This window comes from Fragaria vesca, linkage group LG7 (assembly GCF_000184155.1).
Source record: "Fragaria vesca subsp. vesca linkage group LG7, FraVesHawaii_1.0, whole genome shotgun sequence".
NCBI classification, from domain to species: Eukaryota; Viridiplantae; Streptophyta; class Magnoliopsida; order Rosales; family Rosaceae; genus Fragaria; species Fragaria vesca.
Genome location: NC_020497.1, coordinates 8722754 through 8746100, shown reverse-complemented (window position 1 = coordinate 8746100; position 23347 = coordinate 8722754). Strand labels below are relative to the sequence as shown.

The 23347-nt window shown below is 36.4% G+C and overlaps 1 protein-coding gene and 1 pseudogene across 2 annotated transcripts in view; one reads left to right on the top strand and one right to left on the bottom strand.

Moving 5' to 3' along the window:
* Nucleotides 1-103: 103 nt before the first annotated feature.
* On the bottom strand, nt 104-12960 carry LOC101303170 (myotubularin-related protein 2-like). The gene is made up of 19 exons (XM_004308488.1): nt 12844-12960; nt 12679-12759; nt 12518-12592; nt 12002-12073; nt 11758-11827; nt 10166-10215; nt 8365-8651; nt 8184-8257; nt 8036-8099; nt 7745-7804; nt 7310-7409; nt 7091-7204; nt 5395-5564; nt 5188-5272; nt 4873-5097; nt 3635-3694; nt 3478-3542; nt 1498-1777; nt 104-1231 (listed from the first exon to the last, which is right to left on the bottom strand). The coding sequence occupies exons 1-19, from the start codon at nt 12958-12960 to the stop codon at nt 710-712; spliced, it is 2571 nt and encodes an 856-aa protein (XP_004308536.1). The 3' UTR covers nt 104-709.
* Nucleotides 12961-14806: 1846 nt separating this feature from the next.
* LOC101302882 overlaps nt 14807-23347 on the top strand; it is a 12992-nt pseudogene continuing 4451 nt past the window's right edge. Inside the window, exons 1-7 of the transcript XR_185340.1 lie at nt 14807-14979; nt 16892-17016; nt 17404-17543; nt 18208-18258; nt 18345-18436; nt 18521-18575; nt 18657-18778. The product of XR_185340.1 is annotated as an uncharacterized LOC101302882 (transcript). The remainder of the gene's footprint in view (nt 14980-16891; nt 17017-17403; nt 17544-18207; nt 18259-18344; nt 18437-18520; nt 18576-18656; nt 18779-23347) is intronic.

The following is a 23347-nucleotide window of genomic DNA, read 5'->3' as shown; positions in this document are numbered from 1 at the left end:
GGTCATTGATGTCCCATAACTTTTCTAAATTTTGAAGAAGAAAACATTCATTCGACAAATATCAAGTCAAAAGTAATCCAAATCGAGAAGACAGTCCAGACTAGATGCAACACTCGCTAACGTGATGGCGCAATGTTCTTGTAACTGGAGAAGTTAGAATGGTTCCTCCTATTAGTTCACGAGCCCTAAGAAAGATCTTTGCTTGCAAATCCAATGTTCTTATAACTTCTGCAGGTATATGAACATTGCACTATTACCACATTAACAAGTGTTCGAAATTTTGATTGATGTAAAGGAACAAAATACAGGAAGATACTTGCTAAAAGCAAAACTTTTGTTGGATAACAATCTTGTGCTATCAATGGCAACAAAAGAACAAGAAAAAAAGGTTACTACACAAAAATTGCCTATAAAGGACCACACCAGATGTGTGCAGGCTTGAGTTTTCCTTCCGCTACATCAGACCTGACTATACTAAAGTGGTCCTCGATTAACTCATTACTGTACAGTCAATGCCGAGACCCGTCCCAAATTATTGGGTCTCCACATTTTAGTTGCCTCAGACTCAGTATGTCTCATCTCATCACCTGCTATGAACAAATTCTTGGAATGGGTTCCAAGAGACTTTTCAATTCTACATGAAATCTTGGGTCGGTGTAAAGGAGTTGGTACTATAAACCTCCAGAGAATCTCAGACTATACGGTAGTTTCATTTAGGCTGGAAATAACTATCGTAGATTGAAAGGTGATCAAATGCCTCAAAGTTGGCCTTCAGCCCAACAAATTGGCTACCCAATTGAGCACAGCCAGCATCTGGCCACCTGCAGCCTCCATCTCGCATGCGTAATGGGCATAAAGTTTCACAAACTCGAGCAATTGGATTGCTGCTATCAACATCATCTGCCATGACTGTAATGGAAACAGACAGGTCTGACTTATCATCATTCTGCAGACTGCCATCTGACTGTCTTTTCGAAGAAGAACAAAGTAATTTCTGTGGAGCTTCAATCACGCTACTTTCGATGTCAACAGTGCAATCTCCGCTGCTTGAAAAATGTACCTTGCACCCTAGTGACTGTATAGCTCGTTTCATGGCCTCACTTTCCTTGTTTGCTCTCTTGACCAACTTCATAGCGGAGCTGCTGACTTGCTTTTCATGTCTTACATCTGCACTTAAAGTTTCCATGAGAGTGGTGATTTCTTTAGCTTTCTTTTCTGCCACTTCCTTTGCCTGTAAAGTTTAAACATAACAGTCAGGTCGCATAATGTAACACGCCATTGATTTCTTGGTGAACATACAGTTCAGAGATGTGCCAAACACAAGTCACATCCACAAACATAATACAGCAATAAACAAAGTGGAAAGGAATTGCCATGTAGTAGAGGAGATATAGACTTGGCACGACTATAAATGCTAAGAAGTTGACATCAAGCTTCCTAAATTGAGCTCTGAAAGGAGTTAAAGTGATAGAATCATACAGTAAGTACAATTATTACCTTCTGCAATTCCGAGAATTTGACATCCATCTTTCTAAATTGAGCTTCGAGCTCTCCAGCTTGAGCCTCTGAGGGACAAGCCCATCGCAAATGGAATTGCGGCCATAGAGTTGGTGCTAAAGCAGCTGCTGGAGGCAATAGTGGACCATTGTGTTTCAGTGGATCATAGAAATAATTATAGTGCACATGAGAAGTTCCATCAGAAGAGCGCAAATCAGCCAAATATGCCCACATGCATCCACAAGCTTCGGGTACCCCCCAATGTTGCCTCTCCATTTCACTAAATTAACAGACAACCAGGAGAAATTACTTTACTACCAGCTACACTTCTCATCAAAAGCATCAAACTCTATTCCAATTTCAGTCTTAATTGTAACACAATAAATTGAATAAGTACTTGATGACAATAAAGATGGTTGTAAAATGACAATGAGGGTGAAAAGCGAATTTATTTATTTAGTTATGGAAAATAATCTGGTTTCAAACTTCAATAGATAGAATAATATACAAGTACATCAACTGTAATCACTTGTGAGAATGTCTACAAGTACATAACGGCACAGTGCTAAATCACATTGTTCCTGAACTTTTAATTTTCCTACTCCAAATTTCACTTTGCTACTTCTCAATAAATCAGTGAAGCAATGCGGTAGTAATGCGGAACAGATCAAAAAACTAAATTGGTGGAAATAATATATCACGAGTTCACAACAGCTGCCTTCATTCAATTTAATGATTCACATTTTATTCGTTCGTCTAACTAACTCCCTAAATATTGTATCTCAACTTTTGCATTTCTAAATGGGAACATTTGCTTTGCAGATTTTCCCATAAGGGTGAGAGAGGAACTTCTGGCTTGTGCACCAGAATCTACAAATGATTTTGTGAGAAAATTTTCCACCAGTTCCTTACATCTCATTCAATCAGATATATATTGCCGCACATTTTCTAACAACTCCCTCTGCATAACAAAATTTCTCCTAAAACCTTATTATTAGAAAGCAGCACAAAATTAGGATTTTTATGTAGGCTGGTTGTCTGGTTTTATCTATCACGGACTTCTTATCGCCTTGCTGTAATTAATTTTTTTAAGCCTTATCTTTTGAAAAAAAAAAGAAAAAAAAAAAGAACCTGAACATTAAATCTCTTTGCATTGACAGTGCAAATACTTTGGGAACAGGTTTCTCATGCAATATCCTCTACCCTAAAAGAATCTTACTCCACCTCTGTTACCAACAGCAAATTTGTCACATGATAAAAGTGGACCACGACCTTGACAACTATATTTCCATCCATTTCAGTTTGCTTCTATCATTACAACACCTTTATGTTCATCATAATAAATCCCATTTCTTCAGATGGAATACAGCATCATCTTCCAAAGGGAACATCCATAGCCAGTAACCCATAAAGCCATAAATTCTAAAGAAATTTCCCATTTGCCTCTTATTTACTTCTACAAACAGCTTCCACTTTTACTGTATGATCCTTGTTTCCTACTTCTACTCTAGTTCATTTGAAATTTATCATCCAAGTCTCCAACTTTCTAGCAACTCCACAAGAATCTTAAAGAGTAACAAAGAGAATGAGGAATGCTTCCACTCACTACTTGATAACAAAGTTTATTTTCCCACTTTGCAGTATTTTCAGTTTTCTCACCATTTCTCTCCCAAAATTCAGTGGGATGTATATTTTATGTGAAACTATAAACTAAGACAAAATTTAGCTTAGATTTTTCAACTACTTTTTTGAGCTTAAGGTTGTCATTTGTATCCTATCATGAATGAATGATACTGCCCATCAGTATTTGCCTAGATGATATTGTGGTCTCAAAGTAGAGCTATTGCAGAACTAAGACTAAGATAAGTAAAAAAGAAAATCTTGACCTTCAGATAACTAGGTCTGGTTAAATGCAGTCTAACCAAATGAGAACTACAACTGACTGATAGTATAAAGCTAAATGATCATAAAGGAACATACCTATTACAAAAGAAATTCCCAAAGCGGGAGGATAAGACACAATCCAATAGATCCACCAGGAAAACCTACATAACCAAATATAAGAAAGTCAAAATGAGATTTTGATCCTTGACCAAAAAGAGTTTTGAAAACTGCACATATGGAAGAAAGATCATACCGATGAGAACTCAAAAGCAAAAGGATACATCCGCATTAATTGTGAAACACAATCTACCCACTGCAATGAAATAAAACATAGTTTAATTGTTGCAAACAAGCTGAAGAAAACAGATGAATACTAACTACACATCATGATTAAACATTTGAGAATATCATGTAAATGAGAGCTTGACACCAAACAAGAGAATCTCCCAGGGGGAATGCTCTCAAGTCTTAAACAGTAAAACTAGAAAGCCCCAGCACATCATTTGGCGACTAAAATTGAAAAGAAATGCCGATGCCTCTGTCACTTTTACTAACCATAGCATGAGGAACAACCAATACTCAATACACTAAACCTAGATTGTCATCTGCACCAGTGGTTAGGGATGGCCAACTTAGAAAGATGAAATATCGCTGGCACCTCATATTAAGTAAATGCAGCAGTTGGTGATGGAGCATACTCTCTATTGATATCTGACAACAAGAGCTGAGATGTGCCTCAGAAACCTTGAACATACACTTCAAAGGCATCAACTCTTTCTGTGTTAACTAAATGTACTGGTGGAAGACTGGTATAAATGAAAATTTAAGAGCATTGATGGGTCACGGATTCTCCTCAAAGTGAGTTATCTCAGCATCATTATGTATGTGACTGTGATGTTGTCTTTCTTCTTTTACATATGCTCGGGTTTTTAATGATAATTTTGGAGATAGAAGGTTAGGAACATACACACTCCCTGAGAAACTTTTTCTGTTTCATGATTTCATGATTAAAAACAGAATAATTAATCCTAGTTTGCTCTTTGTATAATCTCCCAGGCATAAACTCACTCTAGATACCTCTTCATGTGAAACTGATGACAGGCTTTATAGTACTCTTCCCACCCACCTTATTAAATTTAAATCAATAACTCGTCTTTGGAATTACTTAAAAGGGCATGTTAAGATCTATCATACATGACATGACAATAGCATGCTATCATCACCACGCAAGTCTACAAATCAATAAAACCAGTAATATTCAATTTGTTGTATTTAAAGGGTGAGTGAATCAAGTTGAATGGTTTTATATTTAACAGCAGGCGGATAAAACAATAACACCATGCTTTTAGGTCTCTAGCATCTAATTATAGTGATGTCTTGTGAGATAGATGTAATAGCTACTAATTGCACCAGGCCCCTTACGTTTGAAACAGACATACAAGTAAAAACATAGTCAGACAAGCTTTATTGGACTAACTTTAAGATACACACCTGCAGAAATATGGGAGAATAGTTGTTTGAAGTCTGTGCATGAGATGTAGGAGCTTGAGATGAGAAGGATCCTGTTGTCTGGCGATTGGGTGATGATTGGAAACTCCCAGTAGAAGATTGCCTTGGTAACTCAGAAGGTATGTTTGTACTTCCTGTTATAGCTGGCATGCCAACTCGATCTGCAAATGGGTGGCCAAATGCTAGCCAATCTTTCTCAACAAGTGCCTGTATCAATCAAACAATTAAAATACTTTTTGAGATCAAAATCTTACTTAAGAACTTGCTACCAACAGTCTAATATCATCTAGCAGATACCTGGAACCCATTTAAAGTACGATAGTATGGATCAAGCAACAAAATTGCAAGTGAAACCAGCTGAGTAGTTCTATCCCATCCATCACTGAACAAAACAATGGCAAACTTATGGGTCAAAAGATCAAAATTGGGAGAAGTGAAGCAGCCAGTTTGATAAAGTACCACAATAATAGAACACACAAAAGTACAACAATAATACACCTTTACCTGCAATGTACAAGCACCGATGCCGATTCCAGATCAACGTGTGCAGCAATCCAAGCCGAACCAGCCAAAACACTTTGAACATGTATTAACCAACCACTGTCTCCAAGAGTTGACACGGAAGCAGACATACTACTAAGGTTGCCTCCACCCCAAGTCCATCCACCATGCCTCTGTCAATACCAGCCAGTATAAAAACAAATATTCTCACCCACTTCAAACAGAACAGTTTTGAGTAACTTTTTTTTTTTGGTGAATTGTTTTAACTAACTTAAGAACAAAGACCATAACATCTATTCTCCCCATCTTTTCCTTTTTCTCACTCTTATTTCTTTCAATATAAATATATCAACCAATATCAGTACTTTTGAGATCGCACATGCAGCATGTTCAGTAGCCAACATCTTGACTAGTGGGGACAGCAAAATCTTTTAGGTCTCCAAACTACTTTCAACTTTTATGTTTAACACATTCTCCAGGTGCTTGGTTGGTTGTTGGCACATGCGAAGTATAAATATTTGTGACAGTATTCTATGGCCAAGATCATTCCATTCTTAATTCTCAGAGGTGAATCCTTCGCAAGCTGGGGAAGAGTGAAGACCACGTCTTCATTAACCCATTTTCGACACAAATCTGGTGGAGATATATCTCAACGAATCTGATGTAAATATGTCATTAAGGAGTTGTTCAATATTCAGTTTGAATGTTTCACAAGAGGCAAGAAGGCTAAAGGCATCTTCTGGGTTATGTGGATGGAATGAAAAACAAGGATTTTACAGATTATCCAAGGTTTGCGTGAGGAAAAGCTCTGTGATTGAATTAGTTTTGGTCTATCCTATGGCATTGGTCTCTCTAGAGCTCAAAAATTACTCCCATAACCTTATTGTTAAACCCAAAAGCTGCAGTAACTTGAGTAATATTGTTATCTTTACATCGTTTTTTCTCGTCAATGTTTGAGTCCTCTTAGGTCGGGTTGAGGACTTACTGTCCTCTAGTGTACTTTGGTTCGCTTTTCTAATAAGAATTGGAGGCTTCAAAGCAAGCAAATCATTTCTCATTTGATATGGTGTTCATACATAATCGGATCTCCCCATTCATGCTTTTGGAGATGCAGATATATGGTCTCCCTAATAACCTTGTCCCATACTGCATTTTTTTTTTTTGAAAAGAAACAGCTTTTTATTAAAACAAAAAGCGAAGTATGCGGACATGGATTCTGCTTTAAATAACTAAAGAGGGCAGCAAGGACTAAATGCTTAGCAGCTCATCTTTTAATGCTAAATCTAAATTCGGGCTTATACTACAGCTGCTTCCCAGTTGAGAATAATGGAAGGAAGACTAAATCTTTAAATTCCTTAGAAGTAGAAGCCCACAACGATGCCCAAAACTTGACTCTCACCCACAGGTCTTCATCCCATACTGCATACTTAACATGATATTCTCAAAAGAGATGCTTTTACACATAGTTATGCGTACACGATCAAGAAATTGTTTCAATAATGTTTGTTGTACTCATACTTTTAACAGGTGTAACTAACACAACTATTAGTCATATAAAATGCCTGCAATCAAAACCAGGTTTTTGATATACCCCAAACTCTAAAACTGATCGATCAGTATGGTTCTAATAAACAGATAACACACATCAAATACAGTTGACCAGACATCATGAAGCCAGAATTTTATTCAGAGGACTAACCAGGAAAGATGACATTCCATCCGATGAAGCTGTACCATGAGTATCTAAATAGTCTCTGAGCCGAGCAAAACTATCTCTCATTGCATGGATGTTGTCTATCCCAAAGAATACAATCTGGCACATATAAAAGGTGTCTTATACTTTCAGATATTGGACACATGGTTAAAAAGATATTAAGCACCACATCATTCATAAACAGAACAAAATGTACAAACAGACCTCAGACTGGAAGTAATTTGAAGATGACTCAGAACCACCACCCATTGCACCATTAGCTAAAGCATTTTTCCGTGGTCTTGCATCAGCTATATATAGCTTCCTGGAAAATAAAATGAAAACTACTTTTAACCCACAAGTATAGAAGATAAGCTTAGAAAAACTACGGAATGAGACCTAATTTGTTTATCACAAAAATGGTTTACTACCACCTCAACTTATTGAATCCCAAGCATAGAAGATACTGGAAGGGAATGTACGTACAAATTAAGAATCAACTTTTTAAACATCTATCGAGGAAAAAACACTTTTTATTTATTTATTTTTATTAATGTGATCTTTCAATGTTGATAAGTTCTTCATTGTGACACTAGCAATAGTAAATCACTAGGAAGAAAATACAAAAACAATTTACAGTCATGAAAAGTTATCATTTACCTTCTTTTACCACCAGTAAGTTCAGAGCAAAGGGCAGCAACAAGCTTTTCATCTGTGTTACTGCGCACAAATCAATGAAGGTACGTGGATGAGCACAATCTCATCAAAACCCATCCAAACCAACATTAATATTATAAAATCTATATTTGAAGCTTCATATATACACCACATATGAGCGACAAGTGTGTGCATATCTATATCTGCTTGTTTGTGCAATCAAGTCTGTATTCTCTATGGCATGATGAGACTGGGGGATTTCAATAAGAAAAGGCGGTTGATAGTTCAAATTACCTCCTCATGTTCATCATGATACCAACTAAGGGTTGGGATGAACGTGCCAGAACTGCTCCTGTTCCTGCAAGTAATCATCAATATCAAGACACAACTGTGAAGAAAACCATAAAAGACGCAAAAAAAAAAGAAAAAGATTATTACATACTTGGATGACACCATGTAACTACAGGCAACCGACATCTTGCACGGAAGCTGGAAGCTTGGATCACTTCTTCATCACTAGCATCAGTGCATATTCAAAATTATTTGCATATTTCCAAAGTCAGTCAAAAGCTCAGGGAGGATCCATGAAATAATGAATCTAAAAGTGGATTTCAAAATCTTACGTAATGGATTTCGGAACTATCAAGGCAAATGGATAAGTCTGGCACAATGAGTAACTAGAATTTACACTACTTATTCTCCAAAAATTATTTGACAAAGTGAATGACCCATCTTCAATCATATCCATAGACGCACAGGAGCCTTTTCCAAGAAGCCGAAAATACTCATTTAGTAACCGCACCTTTGGATTAGTGTTACTGTATTTGGAAGGGCCAGAAACAAAAGCATAAAGATCCCATAGGCTTGCTGGCTTCGTACATGTTACTAATGCATCAAACACAGTACGTCTCTGTCAAAATTTGAAAAGGAAATATAGCTACCCATATTAGTAAGCATTTCATGTGAAAGAAGCAACTAACAGAATCCAAGACTTTTGGCAGACACAACACAAAATTTGTTTGAGCTAGTTTAATTGAAGGAGAGTAATGCAGGACCTAAATGGCAGAAGCCATTAAAGGTCTATAAGAGACGAGGCAAAGAAGGTTCCAAGGCTCAGGCTTTGATCTGGCATTCAGTAGATGATGATGTGTCTACATGGGATCTTGCTTGATGCATGCGGGCATCAGCAAGATTTGCCTAGCTTTGGAAAGATTATGATTTCTTTCTTATTTGGGATTTGTTTTGTTATTGGGAATCTTTTAAGTTCTAGGTTATTAGGGTTACTTGATCCTAATTGTTTTAGGTTTTCTTTACCTCTCTATATATAGAGGTCTTTTGTAGTCTTTTGTTCTCAGAGTGGGATTAATAAAAGTTTGAGAGCTTTGCTTTCTATTTGGGTTTGTGTGATGCAGCCTACCCTCTGGTGTGATGCCTGAGGTTCTACTGGTGTGATATCAGTAGTTTTCATTCTATCCTTCATATTTCTGTAACCTAATTCCTCCTAATAAACCCTAGTATTTAAGTTCTTAAGTTACTGGTGCTGCATTAGAGAGAGATAAGTGAGTAAGAACAAAAATTGTTATTTTATTCAACCTTCAACTCCTCCCTTGTAAGCCAATTGGTTATCTAATAAAACCAGCATCTGCCTCACCAAGAGTCAATTATAACTGCAATGAAAAAATATTGAAAAAAAATAATAACTTCGTATGATGAGGCTCATATTGCCATTAGAAAACTTGAAGTCAAAAATTTTGAATTTTTCAGGCCGCAGAGTGACAGAAAAATAAGAATAGAGAATTGAATTTGCTCCAAAGTTTCAATATAGAAAGGAGCTAATTAGTAAGTTGACTGGTGATTTCATTTCATTGTGGGTGTGATATATTTATGACTTTACTTTTAAACCCAGTGAATAAATAGGATGTGTAGCAACTCTTTGGAATGCAACTTGAATGAAAAAAGTTCGACTGGTGATTTCATTTCATTGTGGGTGTGAGTATATTTATGACTTTACTTTTAAACCCAGTGAATAAATAGGATGTGTAGCAACTCTTTGGAATGCAACTTGAATGAAAAAAGTTGACTGGTGATTTCATTTCATTGTGGGTGTGATATATTTATGACTTTACTTTTAAACCCAGTGAATAAATAGGATGTGTAGCATCTCTTTGGAATGCAACTTGAATGAAAATAATGAAACCATATTACTTCTGTTTTATTATTCCTCCTTCACATATCGGAACCTTTATTCTCTCTATTCCTTTCCATATACGTGCTCTGTACAAACCCTCTAATAATAATGTTTCACTTCTGATAAGAAGTGTGCTAGACAAAAGAAAGGAGTATTATACATGGGAATGAGCATATGGAACATAAAATAAACATATGCCAGACCATAATGCAAAGGTATTAATAGCAAAAATTTACCTGCCTTGTTTTAGGGCGAAACCCAAAGACTATTATCCTCATGTCTTTACCTGCATTGTAAGATAAAACCATTAGCCCTCTAACTGACTAGACATTTCACTGTTATAAATATATTTGACTACAAATAAACAATGGATTGCATAAGCAGCTCAGAATTTCAAAACGTTTTAGTAATTCTGTAATTAAGAGAGAAGATTTGCTTCCACAAATATTGACAAAGCAGTTACGTCTTATCCAACAACCCAGCCTTAAATTTCCCAAATTTCACTAACAGAAGGTCACAATGAATTAGCACAATACCAATGAGGGGGTTAGTAGGTATTTCCGATCTTTGGTTACAATGAACTTCAAAGAGAGCTATCAGCTGGCATTTACATAATATACACCTAGTAATTTCAACATATTAGCCACAGTTTGGCGTCTATGTTCATACTTCATAATCTATGCTTAGCTTAAGAAGCTCCGCCATACATGTAAATGAATTGACTTCTACAACTTCTTGTCCAACCATTACACAGAAATCCTGATAGAAACCCAATCTCTAACTTAAGCAGCTGGTACATCAGCAAGTTATCTTCAATAGGAAGAAAATGTGGAGGCATACATCTGTAATGAAAAGTCCATGATGTAATCTGAAGGCAACTCAGATATCATTTAACAGTTAAACTTTCCATGCAAGAAACAACAATATTGTATGACTGTATGGCCATAACGCTCTCAGGCTGACTATGGCGTCTGATTATGACAGAACAGTGCACATTCAGGCTGACAAAAGCGGAGGCCTAGTTGAATGGGAATAAGATATTTTGTTTGCTTAATTGTAGTAGAGTAACCGGAGGACTTTTAGGCTGACAAAGTGGTGAAGGCTTCATTGAGTAGGTGTAAAAATGTTTCTATAGCAAACATAAACATAAACATCCACACCCAGAGAGAGAGAGAGAGAGAGAGAGAGAGAGAGAGTGGGTGTGTGTGTGTGTGAGTGAGATGGCAATGCACATGTAAGCTAGCACTGTTCGTAAATTAACCCTGTCTACAACAATCAATATGCATAATACTCGGCCTAATTACAACGTTACAACCAGACCCATGCTTAAGCACTGCTGAAGAATCTCAGTTTCACCCAACATATCACAAAATATATCGCTAAAGGCATTAGATGCTTAAGGGGCCAAATAGTGTGTACCATTTTTAAACTAACCTGATATGGCAATTAATGGCATTCAATTGGTCTAGAAATCATGTGGTCTCTTTAGCACCATCCTATGTGTAACTGCCACATCAATTGCCAATTTGCCAAACTACGTGGTCTCAATGTGGCAGGTAAAGTATTGGCTCTCTATGAATGGTGAATAATTCCAGGATTCCTATCCAGGCCTCTTATTTTTTGTTTGTTAATTCTTTTTTGGTACCCAGAGAACCCCGCAGTCCCTTGAACCTCAGATACATAAAAACAAACCATTAAACCTGATAATTACTCCTAACCCCTCTTTAGTTATCCAGGCCTCTCTCCAAATGATTATAAACAGTCAATTAAACAAGGAAAAGACTCTAGGAGATTTAAATCGACATGAAAATTTCATATGAAATCATACCAATGACCTGAAGCAATCTTCTTGATGGAGTCTTGTCAGATTGACGAGGGGTTGATTGATTCTTTACAACCTACAAATATATATTTGATGCCTGGTCAAATAGTATTTGATGTCTGGCTTTCCAGTATGTCAGATTCATGCATAACTTATAGATACAAATATATTTAAGACTGGAGCACCAAATGATATATCCTCCAGAACATAATTGAGTGTGCATAGATATATAAAGACAGCAGAAACTTACAATTTTGTTGAACTTCTCAATTGTTGCCAAAGGTATCGTGCCAAGCGGGATAACCTTCCTAGTTCCTTCACTCTGGAAACCAAAAGAAGCTAAGGTGACAAAATGGCAATATTTGAGATATCACATGCACCAAAACCACCAGCGTCGTTATGTTCAAAATTTAATATATATGATTAACGTAATCTGCATTCCACCTAACCATAGCCCTGTTTTTCTCAAGCAAAGTCTTTCTCTTTAATTTAGCAAACCATAGGGAAGTATTGACATCTCTTGTTTAATAACATAGGACAAGAGAAAAAGATCTCAAATTTCTTTGGACAATTCTTCTTCTTCTAATCATAAGCATCTGAAGTCAGTAAATACTTGGCTTCATCTAAGTTACCGCTCTAGAGAGCTTAAACTCTAGCTGTGAGTGTTACACGATTAAACCACTATACTAACATAAATTTAATTCCACATATGCACATGACAACCAGAATAATGCACATTGAAGCCGAATGGTAAAATTGCACTCACCAGAAAAAGAAGACGAAAATTGGTGACTATCAAGGTCCCTGCCTCGTCAGTATTGATAAGAACAACGCCATGCCCCTAACAGAAAAGTTTCAGAAATCAGTAAAACCTATTATTGCTGTAAATCACATCCTAATTCAACAAAAATTACAAGAATAGAATACCTCAACTTGAACTTGCTCAGCTTCAAGCAAGCAATCCAAATTCAAATGCGAGACGGCGCCTGGAACGGAGCGTGAGACCGGCTGCAAAGGAATCACGGAATTTAGAGGTGAAAAAACAAGGAAAAGCGCAGAGGAATTGAGAAGTGATGGAGAACCCTAGCGAACCTCAATGGTCCATTCGAGGGCGTCCCAGAGCCCAGTGGCCTCCATCTTGTCGGAGTCGTGGGAGTCCCGGAGAGAATTTGATCGGCCGCCGGAGCGTGGCTTCGGAGCGGAGGCCATGCGGCGAAGCGAAACCTACTCTCGGCAACAAGTTTGACAGAGCGGTAGAAGAGATGAGAGAGAGAGAGAGAGAGAGAGAGAGAGACGTGAGGTCTGGTTTTGTTGGGTGTTTGTTGGTGCCTCAATTGGCTTTACCTGCCTTTCAAACAAATTAGCGGTTCGCACGCCATCTATTTTTTATTATTATTATTATTTTATATTTGTTCTCTCTACCGTCTTCCTTCTTTTATTCCTTTATCTGACCCGACCCCATGAAAAGCTAGTCTCTCAAATTTTGTAGCTCTTTCGATGCTCGTGACTATCCGCTTCCGGCTATATGGTTTCGATGTCTCCACTATTTTGTGCAAGCATTCAAGGCCACTGACTATGGAAGGAGTTAGTTCTCCCTACTTGGAATGTCATTCCTCCCTTACATAAGCTCCAAGTCACGAACCTTCTTTTCCTCGAGTAGTTGAAGTCACAAAACCCGACCTTAGTCCTTTGATTTTCTACATAACCAAATGTTTATTAGCAGAACCACAACTTAATCGTTCAACCAAAACTTTCCTTCCTAGTTTGACCAGGAATTGACCAAAGGTTGACCAACTTTTCCTAGCTAGGTTGACCAATTTTGCTATGTAAAAGCAAATAGAGTAGCCAATAGATAACTCTTTGGTAGTTGGTGCATGTTTGGGTACATGCTTATGTCATTGTAGTTTAAGGTTTAGGCATGTCCTTCCTTGTACTCAGTTGTTGCATAAATCGACGCTTGAATGTAGCTGCACCAACCCTTTATTTAAATTTAAAAAAAAAACCAACAAATTAACTCACAAATTAGATGAATTTACCATTTACCTCAAAGATTATGAGGCTTCTACATGAGCTTTTCTCTTTATCGCGAGCTCTCGATCTCTCTCTTGCACTCTCTCACAGTAGCTTTCTCTCTCCTCAAAACATAATTTTGAATTAATATATGAAATTCTGTTTATATATAAACCGTTAAGAAGGTCATTTTTGTCTTGACAAATTAAAAAATGTGGGCCCATTAGTTAACTTTTGTGTATTCGGACACGAGTAGGAAAACCTTATATTGGAATGGTCATTTCTATTAGAATCATTGAAAGGGAGGGGGCAAAATTAGTACCAAAGCGACATTTGCCCTTTTTTTAAGGGTTAAATACTGTATAGTCTATATGGTTTGAAGTCGACATATGTTCAATCCTTATGGTTTCATTTTAATTTAAATGGTCTTTAAAGTCATTATTTTTCTTCTAAATAGTCATTTCATCAATTTTCTCAATTAGATTGCTGACGTAGCCGTTAAAATTTGTAATACTTTTAACGGCCACCTCAGCATAGGTTTTAGCAGAAACCAAAGTACTTAATTAAGTCAATTTAACAAAAGATTACTAGTAATCAGGTTGCAGATTTTATTATATTACAACTCATCCTCTTTACGAGGCTATTTTTGTGCATTCATCATTTGGAGTTTGCCTTTTTTCAATGCAGGACTCGAGATTGACGAGTTCTCGAGGACAAAGCTTGATGCAACTGCACAAGAGCTCATTAAGAGAAAGCGTTGACCAACACATGTAAACATGTCCCTAGTGATAATGAACTTCTTTTCTTCATTATCCATTTGTCTTTGTATGTGGTGGAGGTAACAATAGTAAAATTTATCTATTTGTCTTTGTATGTCTTCTCAAATGAGTTGATAAAGTTAAATAAAAGTAAAAAAAAATTAATAGAGGTATACAACACACAGCGAATTCGGAGGTGTAACCCCCTTCTAATTTCTTATAATTTTTCATGTTGGAGTTAAGTGTGTCTTTTTGTAGCAAAACATTACACATCTGTACATGGAGCAATGGTAGACGAGCCTAAGAAAGGTTTTCCGTCCTGGTCTCAAATATGGGTAGACAAAGGTTTTGCTGGAGGGTTGTCCATGTCAAAACATGCTTCTTTGACACGGAGAGCTCTAAACGTACCTTTCAAAACCCTATCATCTCTTAACTGCGGCACTAGGAGAGGGTTTCTGAAGTAATATATAGTATAACTTATTTGGTAAGTTATATGCAAGTATACAACATTGTGAACCAACTATACACATGAAGCAAAATTTTTAAAAATATTGTGAAACAGGATGTGATCGGTGTAGTGAATTAAGGCTAAGGTAGAAAAAATCATTTTAATTCGGCAACGTTTAGGCCCGATCAAAGGGGTCAACCCTATTTACGCTTATGCTTCACTAAGGGGAGCCCTATCCTCGGGTGGTAAACGTCCCCAAATTTTTACATGGGTGGTTACATCTCGGCAATATGAGGGTGTTACATGCTGAATGATCGGCCAAACTAGGTATCAGAGGGGGCGGTTAGAGTTTTTTGTGTGAAAAGTGACGCTCGCTTACACTTACTGATTTGACCGAGGTCTGAACATTACCTGACATGCGTGAAATTTCAACCATAGCCCTATTTCACAATTATGATCACATCTTATTTCACAATATTTTCAAAAATCTCGACTTCTTGTAACCAAATCCTAATATGCATACTAATGTGGTATAACTTGTTTAGTATGACAAAAAGTGTCCATTATTTAGATGTAAAAGAAACATCATAATCTGTTGGCATCAAAACCTACCAAGACGGCTAGACTCCTAGAAACCTACATAGGAAAATTGTTAGAAATAAACTAGTAAAAAATAAAACTAATTTAAAACCCTAGTGGCACAAAAAAATGGGCATAGCAAATTAGAAAAAAGGAAAATGCCCAAATGCATAAAAATAAAGTTTTCATAGCCTAATTCAATGAAAAACATTTTGCTTAGCCCATTCCAATATTTCTTAACAAAAATACATTTTTACCCATAATCTTATTATCTATCTCCTCTCCCTCACTCTCTCTCTCTCTCTCTCTCTCTCTCTCTCTCTCTCTCCTTTCTTCGACGAAGGACGCCGCCGTCGCCTCGACTTCATCGATTTGTCCGATTCAACCATCGCGGCCAAACCCATGTCGTTTCGGAGCTAGGCGGGGCAGGGCAGGAGTGCGTTGGCGACGGGCTGGGTTCGTGCCGAGATGTTGGTGTTGCCGGGGTGCACTCGGGGCTAGGGCTCGGCTGGAGTTCGATTCGGGCTGAATCGTGGCTGGGGAAGGGCGCTGCTTGCCGGCGCTTGTTCAGCACAGTGAGGTGCGCTAGGGTCGGTGGAGGAGGCCGGTGTACTCGCCGTTGAGGAAGGTGGGTGCCTACCGAAGTTTTATTAAGAGGCAACAATGTTGAAAAATAATTTATTATGAGGTAAAAAAAAATTCACAAAAATATCTTTTTTTTTGTTACAGCAGGGCATTTCCGTCTTTTCCGGTCGGGGTGGTGTCATGGTCGTGATCTTTTTCTCAAGGGAGAAGATGTCGAGAAGTCCTTCAATTTCAATAGAGCCGTTAGCTTCTTCCCCTTATTTCAAAGGATTATTCAGAGAGAGAGAGAGAGAGAGAGAGATAGGATTCGGTGTGGGTCTTCTTCTTCGTTCTTTTTCTAGGGTTTGTGAGGATGAGTGACCGGTTGGCCGGAATGACCAGAGGTTCGGCTTCATCACCCCGGAGACCAGTCCTCCTCGATCCGAACCGGCGACTGCGACGGCGGGTCTGTTGAGTTCCAGATCGAGAACACCTAGTTCCATCGATACGAAATTGTGAAGGTAATTTTTCTCCCTTTCGGTTCAATAAAATGGAAATTGGGTTTCTTTACATGGGTTTCTATCGGTTGTCTAAAGTTTTACCCCCAAAATCCAGAAATAAATTGAAGTCTTGATAAATTTCCTGTCAAGTGTGAATTAAGTTCGTTGTTCTCAGCAAAATGTTTGGGCTCTCATTTTGGTCTGAACAATGATTTTTGTCCCCTCTTAATCTATATCCTCATCTTGTATCCTGATATCTTCAGTTTCTTGTTGTTATGAAGGGTTGCTAGAACCGTTATATTTGGTGGCGCTGGTATGGCGGAAGAAGTTCATCGCCAAGCTAGGGAGGTTGGCGATGTGTGTTCCATAACTTATCCCTTTCCCAAAGAAGAGGTTCAACAACATGGTACGGATTTTCTCGCTCTAAGGAGGCCAAGTAATGGGAGTGGTTTGTTTAATATATTGAGTTGAAAATGCGTTTGAAGTACCTAACACAGGAATTTTATACAATTCTGGTGATCATTAAGATATTTTCTATTCTTGACAAACAAAATGACTAAATCAAGATATTTGACTTCTTTGATACAGTTGTTGCGACCCCAGTATTATTAGATAAGAATTGATACTATTGCTTCTGTAGTCGTAATCGGGTAACTGACTGCTTAGTGGAATTTTCCAATTAAGTGTTGCTAGACAGATTTATGAATCATTTTCTTCCCTTTTTTTAAGTAGTTTTTTAAAATACATATAATTTGGGGTGTTGAGCTAACCATGATATCTGGTGTCTTTTCAGGTCTTGTACAAGATGGATGCAAAATGGATGCCTCGGCTGTACTATACACCAGTGTCAAATCAGCTCATACTTCTGTTGCAATGTTACACCAGAAGGAGATAAAAGGAGGAATTGTTTGGGCACGTCAGCTGGGTGGGGAGGTAAATGAAATGTCAAGTTGTCAACTGCTTCAACTACATTTCTTTTTTGTACAAATACTAGTTTTCATTTACTGCTTTAACCACATTTCTTTTGTACAAATACTAGCAATTCAATTGTTTTTTCTTTATGTGAATTTTGGTCTTGGAATTTGTTGTTACCGGATTAAGTTTACGCTATTCTTCCCTTGCTGATTTAAGATAGATGATAGAAAGATGAGGCAGTTTGAGTACTAATCTTAATCACTTTCACACTATATATGACTGATCTTTGGCAACCAATTAATAAACTGTATTTGAATTATTCTAGCATGGTCTGATAAGTTTTGTAATATTTTTGTCTTTCCTCATAATAATTATTACTTTCTTTTGGTCTTTTTATATTTCTGTGTTATTCTAGGATGTGATTTTGTCATTACTTACTAGGAATGTTTTCTACCAAATAAAGAAATTTATTAGAAATGCAGGATAAAAGTAGGAGACCAGCCTTTAACAATTCTGTTTTTCTGTGATTAGTAACCGTGCCTGACTGGCGTGTACATCTTAGAAGTATCATTTATTCATTTCATATTATTGTGGGGTAGTGTTGTATTCATGATATGGTGGTGGTGGTTCATTGTTATTCAATCTATAAAGGGGAGTCTGTCTTAACAGTTTGGTCGGGCAGGGTTCCAAGACTCGGAAGTGGAAGCTCATTGTCAGAAATCTTCCTTTCATGGTCTTTTACTAATTTTCTTTTTGTCAAATGCAATTTTCTTCATGCAGAGGAGCGTTATCTGAACTAGTTTGCCAACACAAATGCAGGCGAAGGTCAGTGATATTAAAGATATGTTTTCATCTGCGGGATTTGTTTGGGATGTTTATATACCACAGAATTCTGCTTTATTTTCATTCCTGTTGAAATATCATCCTGCATTATTTTCATTCCTGTTGAAATATCACTTTCTGTTTCTCTTCATTTATTTTTTTACTGTTGGCAGGTTGTCTAAAGGTTTTGCTTTCGTCAAATATACACGCAAACAAGATGCGGAAAATGTACATTCATGATCCATGCTTAGTTCAAGTGTAGAGTTTGTGTACATGCATCGACTCTTTTTGTTCTCTTTTTGTTTTTAGGCAATACAAAAGTTCAATGGACAAAAACTTCTTAAAAGACCAATAGCTGTCGACTGGGCTGTTCCAAAGCAGATATATGGTAGTGGCAATGACGCTCTTGCTTCAGAAGATGGTATTATACTGTAACTCCATTCTCATCTAGCACACTTTTGGTAGTGAAGTCATGTCTTTCTCGTATTTGACCAAAATATAACCAAAATATGGAGATATCTTGATTTGGTGGCCCAATCTCAAAAAAGTTGCAAGGAAAAAGAAAAATCTGGTGATATGGAGAAGGAGGTGGAAATTGAAGATCTATAATTAACATCTTACTTTGTCTTTCTCTTTTTTATTTTTTCTAAGTTCTGAATATCTGGTAGAGATTTTTTGCTTCTGATGTTGAAGAAAGAGGGACTTGGGGAATGCCAAGTCTGATTTAAGAAAGTGCTGACTGTCACTAGGTTTTCTTTTTCACGAAATAAAGGCACAGGCTTTGACTATTTTGGGGCATGCCTAGTCTGATTCGTGAAGATTTTCTTTTTCGTTTAAGAAAAACCATATACAGTGTCTATTTAGACTATGGGTTCAGCTGATCCCTTTTTGGTTTTCCTTGTTGGTTTCTAGTTATCTCTAGTATCAGTAATTTTAGTTTTGAATCTAAATATAGATGGAGTTGTTCCACCTTTTGTATCCCAAGATGGAACGTGTATAGACAAATCTTCCTCTAAAAGTATGTACTGAAATTTTCTTGGTATCAACATGTGTTATCGATTTGACCGCTGATGTATTTGTCACTGCTGATATTTTGAACATTTGTTATGGTTTATGAGAATTGGTTTGATGCTTTTTGGATTAATGATTTGCACTGAAATTGAGAAAGTTAATATCCCAACATTGAGTTTAAGATGATATTGATATGGGTTTAGAAGGGTAGGCTTTATTTCCATCAAAAACCGAAACGTTGTACTTTACTTTATTTGCCCTGTTCTTCAGTGTTTTTGATAGTTATGATTCTGTCATATTTGATATATGATATTGATATGTGTTTATCAAATGCTGGCTCCCTTGCTTCGCTACCATAATGATATAATTGATTTGATCTCATATATGTTTTTATATCAATCTTATAGACACAATTACTGTACTGTCATTTCTTTGGTTCTCTTATGGTACAATTTTTGTTAACGTCGATCTGCTTCAATGGAAACTCAAAAACTGGAATGACAAGTATTAGGTTTGTCCATTCTACGGACCTCCTCCTTCTTCTCCATTCTGTTCTTCTTCTATCTTTTTTTTTCTGTGGAAATTTCTTGATTCCGACCATTTTATTTATTAATAGTTGATATTCTTGGCATGGGTTATCTTTGTTTCTATATTGGGTAGTGATTAATTCCCGTTTTTTATTTTAGCGGCAAATTGATTTTGGTTGAATTTATGCCGGCAGAAATACAAAGTTGGTGAAAGAGCTAGACATCTATGATGAGATTCGGAGCGAAAAGAAGAAAATACTCGGTATTCCTTTTGCTCATGCATTCGTTTCTTTGATTTTGTTGCTAATTTTTTTTTTGTTTTTTTCTTTTCTCTTGGTCTGATCGAATGTTTTGTTGTGGTTTCAATTTTCCATGGATTGTACCTCCAAATTTGAATAGCGATTGTAATTGAAACTGTTGAGGTATTTCGTAATGAAGCTACTTGATAATGTAATTGGTGTTTGGTAGGGTTTAAAGATTGGCTTGATGTTTTTTCCATCAGGTGCCATTATGATTGTGTTTGGGGGCATGTTATTATGTTTGATTGGGTTCCATATATGAGGCTATAAATCCTTCTCCTTGAATTTAAACTGTTTTGTTTCGTTGCTTTGCATTGTTGGTGTCTTTTATAGTAATGTAATCAGAAACATTGTCATACCAACATGTGCTTTGAAGCAACATGATAACTTAATTTGATTTTCATAAGTGAATTTTATAGTCCATACCATAAGAACAAGTTCAATCTCAATTTTATTTGCTATAAAAGGTATTATCGATCATACCAGAACACCTGTGACATATTCTTCTTCTTCACCACACATTATACGAAGTTGATTAATGCTATAATGCATTAGTTGATGGGTTTTACCTATGGCTTTATACACTAAATGTCTCATGTACATAACAATTGACATACTCTATAACTGATTGACTAACTAGAGATTGGGTTATTGTTATTGTAAAAATGGTAGTTTGGTGGTTTATTTTGTTTGAGGTTTTCAAGTAACCGGTAAGACCGTGATTGTTTGTTGGATTTCGACAGCGACAGAGGAGGGTCTGGGTTGTTCACCGTGAAATTGTGAAGGTAATTTTTCTTCCGTTTCGGTTCAATAAAATGGAAATTGGGTTTCTTTACTTGGTATAACATGGGTTTCTATCGGTTGTCTAAAGTTTTACTTTTGGTTGCACAGTTTTACCCCCAAAATCCAGAAATAAATTGAAGTCAGTTGATCGTACCGACCTAACTATGACTCCCACTATTAATTTTGCAGGTTCATAGGAGATCAGTCAGATCACGACAATCAGGTAATGAATTTTTTGCTGCATTTTGTGAGGATTTAATGATTTATCATGTTTTAAGAATTCGCACATGTTTCATCATATATCTATTAGCAAAAATAACTTGGTGCAGATCATGAAGGCACTGGAAGAAGAAATAAATGGTATAGAAGGTGCCATGGTAGAAGATCAGACATTTTGCATCTGTGTGCACTATCAGTGTATCAAAGAAGAGGTCATCACATTCCTTAATTTAAAATTATTATTCTTTATTAATTATCAAATTGGTCCAACTAAGGCTAAAGCAAACTACATTTATATGCTTATGCATAGAGTAGTTTTTTTTTCCCAATGTTCTTAGTGTTTAGAGTGTACTGTTTAAGCGAGAGAGAGAGAGAGTTTAGGTTAGTTTTCTACTCATAAAATGCTACCCAAGCCAAATTAAATTTGTATACTTTGTGTTTTAGAGTAATGATCAGTACCTAAGGATTTTTTTTGTTTTTGTTTTTTGCTATTGCATGCCACCAGAATACAAGATTGAGGAGGTAACTGGAGCTTGCTGGATACTCGAGATGGTGGATGCAAGTATCAGCTCAATTGCTTAGATGGTATGCTGAAATTATGAATTGCTGAAATCATTGTGCAATTTGAGAAAGATAATATTGCTTTGATAGTGTTCTTATTTAGCCATTGCCTGATACAATACTGTGTTTAAAGAATTAAAAATTGTTGGCTTATATATGAGAAAACATGATTAATCTGAATTGGTTTGAATTTTTAGTGAATTGAGGATTTAAAATCAAGTACTCTATTTTTGCTGCATGTTTTTGGTGTTAGGATTCATCTGAAGAGTTGGTGAATTTTTTTTTCTTCTTATTTACAAACTGATGATATGTATTTACAGGATGAAGATTGCTATCATCGGTCATGCAGAGGAGTAATTGAAATGCCGGTCCTTGAAGCTTGCTGACACATTTGGGATTTTAGAGAAGATCAGGTAACTCCATAGGTATAGATGTGATTGTAACTCAAAATGGAACTAAAGAAATGAACCATAAACCGGAAAAGTGAATTTTGGAAATGTGAATAATTGGTGCTTTGATTAAATAGATAGTTCTTAGATTTGCTCAAATACTAAAGTGGTGGGACTATGTTTTATTTGATACTAAAATGTTATTTTCATCAATGTAAGATAGCCAATTTTAAGCTTATTAAACAATTCAAGTGATTCGCAGACTGCTCTTCAGCTGGTGTCTATCTGAAATCTGATCAATTACTTCACTTTGGGGTATGCCTGATGTTACAAATTAATTACTTCTCAGTTATGATGTATTATTTTCTATGTAAATTTTTATGACATTCTTCCAGCTCAATATATTGAGAGTCTCTTCTATACTTTGATCTTTTTCTATTTCTGGTGATAGACTGATGCAGTTGATCAAAAGAACTGGCACAAGAGAAAGCTCGAGACAGAGAGCTTGCTTGAATCAAGCAAAGTCATATCAGTCATGACATGACTCTCCATGGTAAGTAATCACCTTTTTTTTCTTTTTTTTGTTTGATGAATTTGATATTTTAATTTCCCTCGAGTCTATTAATCTGCAATCGAATTTGTTTTTTAGGCATGTTTGGTTGTAGATTAACGCAAGAATAACTAGTCAGCTTTTACTAAGGATTGTTCAATACAGAGGGAGTGGTACTTCTCGACGAAATCCTCTCTCATTGAAAGGTTAATTAATATCCATATGTGTTAAGATTTTTGGTTTACATAACAGCTTAAGAGAAAGTAACAACAGTTTTCTATTCGTCTATTAATTCTGAAAGGTGCACTTGGAGTTTGGGATACTGTTTCTCTTCCCCCACCCCTCTTAAAGTTCTTTTTTATTTTTATTTTTATTTTCCTTAACTTACGAGTATTAAACTTTTGCTGCTTTTGGAACAGAACATTGCAATATAGCTTTGAATCCCGGGTTCAATAGTTTTGCAGATGGATTTTCAACTTTGCCACAACTACTTTTATGTAAATTTCTTTTTTCTATTTTTTTTCTTTCTGCTTTGTTTGCCTATTAGGAGAAATTTTAAATACACACCTCTAATCTCTTAATACACATCTCTATTATTTTATGTTTCTATTAAGATTTTATAGGTAAGTTAAATGACCAAAACAAACATCTCTTATTAAAA